The following is an 8,056-nucleotide window of genomic DNA, read 5'->3' as shown; positions in this document are numbered from 1 at the left end:
AGGCTGCAGATCACACCTAAAACCTGACAACCTGAGCAGCACGGAGAGCTTCTCTTGAAAGACCTAATCAAGTAGAATGGCTTTCATTTCCAATGGCTCCCACACACAGAGTTTGTGTTGCATTTGTTTCTTTCTCCTTCCTGCTTTTGTTGATGCAGCATTTCTCCCTTTGGCCTAAGTCAATGAGGCTGTTATTCAATCCAAGGTGAACATCTGGCTCCGATTAAAGCCTCTCTTTGCTAGTCCCCCCATAGCGTCACTTTCCCACTCCCTCTACTCTTTCCTCAGCATCCCGCCTCCAAACCTCCGCCTCCTCTCTGTGTCATGTGTCCTGTTGCTGCATCTGTATGTGGATCTCAGTGCTGAGGAATATGGAGCGTCTGACTGCTGTGTGGAGTTTGGGGCTTCTTCTGTCTCTGAGTTTTGGAGGGGTCTTGTGTCAAACCACCAATGACACCAGGTGTGTGTGGTAGGGCTGTGAATGAGGATGAGCTAAGCATGCAAGTCAAAACAGCTCTTTTTACAAACCCTCAACTGTTTTTACTGCAGAAGCTGTTTAAACTTTCTAGCTTGGACTTTTACATCTTTTTAAGTGTTTATGTATGGTAGTTAATGTAATTTTTGACCAATTAAACACATGGAGAGTGTATTTTCTGGAATATTGATTATAGGCTGATACTTTGTTGGCAGTACTTTGGGTTAGTGTGTTTTGAGGGTGAATCAGGTTGCTTTACCCTGTAAAGTGTCATAGCTTTTACTGAAGAAAACAGATGAATCATTTGTTAAAAAATGTCTAGACTGAGTGTTCTGGAAAACATCCTTTTTGGGCAGAAATTCTGGAAAATGTTTTATGCTATTTAGGCTGTTGTGGTTGCAGAAATAGCTGAGTCAAAAATGAAATTTCGGTTCATTTGACACTGTCTTTGTCGGATAATTTTTTGTAGAATGTTTGTGCTGCACTTTTCCTTAAAATGAAAGCACCCAACGTAGCCTAAAAGTAAATAAAATAAAAAAATAAATTGCATAGTTTAAGATTTTAGGTGTACTGTCACTTTAAATGTGTATAAATGTGTTTTTTTATTTATAAAACTAAAATATGTTAATGTATAACTTATTTCTAATTGGTTGTGACATTTGTAAGAAGCTCTAATTTTCTATTTATGGCAAATCAGTTTTATCTACTCTCATTTTTATTACCACAATAAATATTTGAAAGGTCCCTGAAATTATAGCATGCAGTAAACATCCCCATTTCTGAGTGCAGAGAATCTCTGTCTCTGTCTCATATGGGGTCTGTGGGAGCGACTGCAAGTTTTCTGGCCCTGCACCATTACATCACAACAGAGCTCTGCTTAATTTTACAATGTCATAGAGTTTATGTTTATGTTGCTGTAGGCTTCTGTGAATATTATAAAAAATAAAACATTGCAGCACATTCAAAAGGAGTTTTGAGTTCTCAGTGATCTCAGAAACACTGCCGGTGAAGGTCTAAGTGTCTGCCTCTGTGAAACAGCTTTGAAAATGTAGCCAGCCAGACTCATTATTTAAAGGGTTACTCCACCCCAAAGTAAAGATTTGGTCCTTAATCACATACCTCCATGTCGTTCTAAACCCATAAAAGCTCCGTTCATCTTCGGAACACAATTTAAGATATTTTTGATAAAAACCTGGGAGCTTGAGGCCGTCCCATAGATTGTCAAGTAAATAACAGTGTCAAAGTCCATAAAAGATATGAAAAACATCATCAGAATACTCTATTTGCCATCAGATGTGCAATCTAGGTTAAATGAAGTGACTGGAACACTTTTAGTAAGCGAAGAAAACAAAAATAACGACTTTATTGAATCATTCCTTTGTCAACGGCCTCCTTTGTGTCAATCCATATCACCGTGCTGCGTGTGCTCTTCTGTGTCATCCGCGCTTGTTTCTACATGTATTTAGCTTTGATTTAAAATAAAACAGCGCATCCTTGTGGTGCGGAGGACACAGGAGAGCACACGCACGTCTGATGGCAGATGGAGTATTCTGATGATGACTTTTCATACCTTTTATGGACCTTCAGAGTATAGAGTTCAGAGAATCTTTATTGTCTATCAGCAATGATATAAGTTTTTCTTTGGTTAAAAGGCTCTCATACAATACAACATAACAATACATACATACAATCCACAATACACAGTTCATTTTAAAACAAACATGAACACATTAACATCTTAATTTGGGTGACAACATTAAACATTGAATATTTACACTAAATTATATATTTTTTTAATAATTGATACAATTTAGTAATATAAAACGTACTAATGAATATTTAGTTATTACGATGAAGTAATACACAAAAATCCAGTTTATAAAATGTATAGTTCCGGTCCTTGATTCTGATTGGTTGAGCCACATTCAAAGCTGTTGTAAAATATAATTACACTACAAACATACTTTGTTAACTTCTCTGTGGAATACTGTTTTTATTTATATCATTAGATTTTATTTGCTCTGTTTTATTCTGTGAAACCTTAACAATGTATATGGAATAACCATTTTATAAAAGCAATAAGCCCCGTGAAACCGTGGTTTACAGTGAATTTATAACCGCTAAAGGGGTTTTAGGCTTGACACGAAGTGGACAATGACCCTTAGCTGTTAGATTCATTATAAACCACAGCTTCTTAAGGCTTATTGCTTTAGTTTAATAATGCAGTGGTGAGTTGAAACTGAACGTCTGTCCTATAAATAGCAATTTGATTGAGCCTTTGTTTAGCTAAATTATATTATTACGGTCATTTTAAAAGCCTTCCAACTTTTAAAACTGGTCAAATTTGTTATTTATAGAATTTTGAATGTACTTTCTTTATGATTTTGTAAATGTTTCTGTCATTCATCTAGGTTAACAGCATTTCGACCCACTGGAATGCTCTACATGACATACATTTTTTTATCTTTAAACACAGACATTTTATTTATACAGTGAATAATTTACATTGTAAAACATGTATCTTTAATAGTTTTTGGTCCTCAGCCTAGGTGCCCCCCTTAATTCAGTTTTGGAGTTGTTGTTCCGTGCATCTGTTTGTACTTGTGAAAGTATGTCTCCTGCAAACTATGTCTTGATCAAGCTTTAGACTCACCTCTCAAAAGCTGTGTTTATTGTGCAATATAAACACATTCCATATTTCCTCATAGTCACCAGAAATCCTTCCTCACTCTCCCAGGCCTGTGTTTAACTGTGGCGGTGATCTGGTTGGAGACTCAGGCTTTGTGGGCAGTGAAGGATTCCCATCGTTCTATAAACCCAACAGCAAATGTACCTGGTACATCACAGTGAGTTCACTTTGAGTTCACACTCCACACGCTCGGGATGTCGTATCCCGGAATAAAAGCCTTTAAGTATCTCTGTCTCTTTCTATTAGGTTCCAGAAGGCAATGTGATCATGCTGTCCTTCAGGATGTTTGACCTGGAGGCTGATCATCTCTGCCGCTACGACTATGTGGATGTGTATAACGGACACTCTAACATGGTACAGAAGCTCGGGCGTTTCTGTGGAACGTTCCGGCCTGGAGCTCTCATTTCCACATCCAACACCATGATGGTAGAGATGGTATCAGATTCAGGAACAGGAGGAAGAGGGTTCCTGGCTAGCTTCAGTGGAGGAAAGCCACATGTGGATGGTGAAATCAACTATTAAACATCAAACGTGTTGTGATTGACTCTGGTTCATTGAGCATTTTCAGTGTGAACAGAAAAAATACTTGATTCTGGAAACTTCTTGTTTTGACTTCTCTTGAGCTTATGGATATTAGAAAGTGAATATATGTAGCCACGATCGTCTTTCTTTTCTCTGAAATGATTTTTTCTTTCTTACAGAGCACCAGTTTTGTGGCGGGAAGCTCACAAAGTCTCAGGGCACGATCAAAACTCCCAATTGGCCGGAGAAAAATTATCCAGCTGGCATCAGCTGTTCTTGGCTTATAACAGTGGAGCCGGAAATGGTGAGGAAAAAACATAACCCTACAGTTCAGATCGTTTTCAGTTAATATTTCAACACTGAACAAGGTGGTGGCACGCCAGACATTTTTTGCAGCCCGTTCATTAAATGATAAGAAACAAGCCTGTTGGGAAACATGGCTTTTCTTTGCTTGAATCAGGGATATTTTCTACTATATATTATATTATATATCAGCTGATTCACAGAATAAAAAAGTAGTTTATATTTATATTATATATATATATTTATAGTTATTTATATCACTTGTCAATTTTTCTGATACAAAAACAAATGTTTTTGAACAAACTTAATTTGGGTGACAACAATAAACATATATATATATATATATATATATATATATATATATATATATATATATATAGTTTATAATATAAAATGTACTAATGAATTAAAATTCAGTAATATACAAATATCCAGTGTTTAATTCTGCAGTGTTGAGCTGAAATTGAACGTCTGTCCTGTGATGTAGGCTATGTTTAGCTAAATCACAATATTATGTTCATTTTAAACGCCAACTTTTAAAACCGGTCAGATTTGTTCCTTATGGAATTCTGAATGCACTTTCTTGTTGATTTTCTAAATGTTTATGACATTTATCTAGTCTATAAATAATAAGAAACAAGACTGTCAGGAATAATGGCTTTTCTTTGAATTCATCTGGGATATTTTCCAATATTATATTATTTTATATAAATAATATGAATATTTATGTTTTGATGTTGAACTTTGTGCCACCCTCCACTTTTTTTTTCTTTCGGAAAAAAAAAAAGGATTAAATTTGAGATTTCGGAGTTTTGTGTTTTAGGTGATTGAGGTGAAGTTTGATAAGTTTGATGTGGAGTCTGACACATACTGCCGCTTCGACTATGTGGCGTTCTTTAACGGAGGAGACAAAGACGATTCAAGACGCATCGGAAAATACTGCGGAGACACTGCGCCTCAGTCAGTGGTCACATTCATGTCTTTGACTGCCATTTTATTATTTAATATCATATGTTTAGACTAAACCAACAATGTTTTACAGTTGCATTAGTGTATGTTTTTTTTTTGTGTGCCATCTGCAGGAACATTATTACCAATAGCAATGTGCTGTTGGTGCAGTTTGTTTCTGACCTTAGCGTGACTTCAGATGGATTCATGGCGTCGTACACTAGCATCCCACGTGGCCTCCGTACTCCGACTACAGGTGGCGATGTTGTGTCAGGACCCAGAGTGTCATCCACGGCCACGAAACCCCGTGTCACCCCGGGCAAACCGGTGAAACCTGTGGTCTTCACAACAGAAGCAACAACTATAACTACGACCACTACCACTGAACAGCCAATGGCACGACCCAAACCGGCAAGACCCTTTAGACCTGCGAGACGCCCATTCAGGAAACCAGAGCCAGGGGTATCCAGTCCAGGTGAGGAAGAGATACGAGTAACACATGATGCTGGTTATGATCTATGGTTATGATTTATGATAACTTGTTACACATTGTTGAATGTCTTTTTCAGCCACAGACACAAACCCACTGTGCCCAGAAACATGTAAAAGAGATGGAACCTTCAAGACTAGTTTCTGTGCTAGTGAATTTGGTAAGTAATTACCCACACTGACAATTTGATGTAGAAGCAATTTTTACTCAAAAACTAATTTTCAAAATATTTTATAGTTAATTACAAAGAAACAACAACTACATATTTAATTAAATAATACATTTCTTGGTAGAAAGATTTAAATAGTATTTTCATGTTAACTTACTGACCCCAAATTTCTGAGTGTAAAAATCTTTTAAATTCTGCCATTATTTACTCACTTTATTTCAGTTTGTTTTGATCGACATGTGCTGTCATATAATTAGAATATCATGAAAAAGTTGATTTATTTCACCAATTCCATTCAAAAATTGAAACTTGTGTATTATATCAATTCATTACACACAGACTGATATATTTAAAATGTTTATTTTATTTTAATTGTGATGTTTATAACTAACAACTAATGAAAATCCCAAATTCAGTATCTCAGAAAATTAGAATATTGTGAAATGATTCAATATTGAAGATAATCATATAGTCAGCCAGTTAACTCAAAACACCTGCAAAGCCTTTAAATGGTCTCTCGGTCTAGTTCTGTGGGCTACACAATCATGGGGAAGACTGCTGACTTGACAGTTGTCCAAAAGACGATCATTGACACCTTGAACAAGGAGGGCAAGACACAAAAGGTCATTGCAAAAAAGGCTGGCTCATCACAGAGGTCTGTGTCCAAGCACATTAATAGAGAGGCGAAGGGAAGGAAAGGATGCGATATGCCAGACCCAAGAATGCGTACATGCTCATACTTTTCATTTTTATACTTTTTAGTTGGCCAAGATTTCTAAAAATCCTTTCTTTGTATTGGTCTTAAGTTATATTCTGATTTTCTGAGATACTGAATTTGGGATTTTCCTTAGTTTTCAGTTATAAACATCAAAATGAAAAGAAATAAACATTTGAAATATATCAGTCTGTGTGTAATGAATGAATATAATATACAAGTTTCACTTTTTGAATGATGATATTCTAACTATATGACCAGCACCTGTATATAATATAATGTAACTTAACATAATGTAATATAATATAATACAGAATAACAATAGGCTATAATCTCATTTTAAAGGGGTGAACTATAAGCGTGAATTATTTCAGTTTGTTTCAATGCCTCTCTTTGTCTCTCATTCTCAGTTATCACTGGTAAGCTGACAGCATTGAGTCCTGGACCTAATGGAAGTATGCAGGCCACAGTGTCTTTAATTAAGGCCTACAAGGCTGGTAGTCTTACCATCACCCAAGCTGGAGAAACAATGTCTGTCAAACTTTCGATGCCCTGCAAGAGATGTCCATTTCTGCGCAGAGGTATATGGCTACATATGCACAGAAATACAGTACAAACCTGTGTCAGATTCCTTGTTCACTATTCCATAATAATTTCTCACAAATCAGCCAGTTACTGATTTATTGTCTCTTCATTAGGTCAAAACTATATCCTGATGGGTAATGTGGATGAGGAAGGCCGTGGTGTTCTCATTCCTGGTAGTTTCACTGCACTGTACAAAGCCCCACACCACAGGATACTGAGCAACATCAACAAGCAGCCGTGCTGATCTGAACACTCACAGGGCCATGTTAGCACCATCAACCTTCAGAGCTCAGACACTAGATGAAAGCAATGGACAGTGATTAGACAGGAGCCCAAAAATTTCCAGTGCTTTGATTAGCTATAGTGTATTTCAAAATTGTCTACTCAGAACTGAATTTTGGTGAAGAATTTTAAAGTGAAGATATCTTTCATTCAAGTTAACATATACACACACTGAGATGTCATAAAATATATTTGTAATTTATGATGATGTAATGTATACAGGATTTATAAAACACATTATTGCGTTGAACTTTATTCTGTTTTGTTTTATTGGGATTGGCCTTTTCCTTTCATTGAAAGCTGGTTTTGAGTTTCAAAACGATTTATTTTTAAACCATTCTTCTAAATCATTTCTGCTATTGAATTAAAGCTGAAATGAAATAAATGAATAATGTAAATATGAGATAATTATTACATTTATTAATCGATTGATAAAAATAAAAAAATTGAATAATATATATTATTACTGTATAAATACTAACTTTTATGTTAATATTAAAATACAAATTTGATAAATCTAACTGAAATAAATAATATACTTGAATTAAAATTGCACCCATTTAATTTTCTTTCTTTCATTTTAATTCTCTTTTATCAATAGACTATCGACAGTTGCTATTCTTTCCATTGAAAATACACAAAGCCTTAAATTAATCACCAAAGACATTGTAGATTAATTAAATTAAATTAATTACAACTAAAATGAGTGAGTAGTTTTTTCTTTTTACATTTTGGGCCACTGTGCCAAGAGTGTGTTTGCATTAAGTAATTTAGTAAATATGGCAGATTTGAAGTGCCATAATATATTTTAGAATAAGGTCAAAATGAGTAAAGTTATTATGACTATTCACAAGCGGTTTTATTGACGATTTTCCAAA

The 8,056-nt window shown here is 35.3% G+C and overlaps 1 protein-coding gene across 1 annotated transcript; it reads left to right on the top strand.

The window, feature by feature from the left end:
- Window positions 1-305: 305 nt before the first annotated feature.
- pcolcea (procollagen C-endopeptidase enhancer a) lies at window positions 306-7,433 on the top strand. Its single transcript, XM_026219578.1, has 9 exons — window positions 306-460; window positions 3,213-3,321; window positions 3,411-3,669; window positions 3,866-3,990; window positions 4,813-4,949; window positions 5,072-5,412; window positions 5,507-5,587; window positions 6,722-6,892; window positions 7,010-7,433. Exons 1-9 carry the CDS (start codon window positions 348-350, stop codon window positions 7,138-7,140), a joined length of 1,467 nt encoding a protein of 488 aa, XP_026075363.1. The 5' UTR covers window positions 306-347; the 3' UTR covers window positions 7,141-7,433.
- The last annotated feature ends 623 nt before the right edge of the window (window positions 7,434-8,056 follow it).

Source organism: Carassius auratus, chromosome 35 (genome assembly GCF_003368295.1).
Source record: "Carassius auratus strain Wakin chromosome 35, ASM336829v1, whole genome shotgun sequence".
NCBI classification, from domain to species: Eukaryota; Metazoa; Chordata; class Actinopteri; order Cypriniformes; family Cyprinidae; genus Carassius; species Carassius auratus.
Note: the sequence above shows the minus strand (reverse complement) of the source record. Positions and strands in the feature narration are given on the sequence as shown.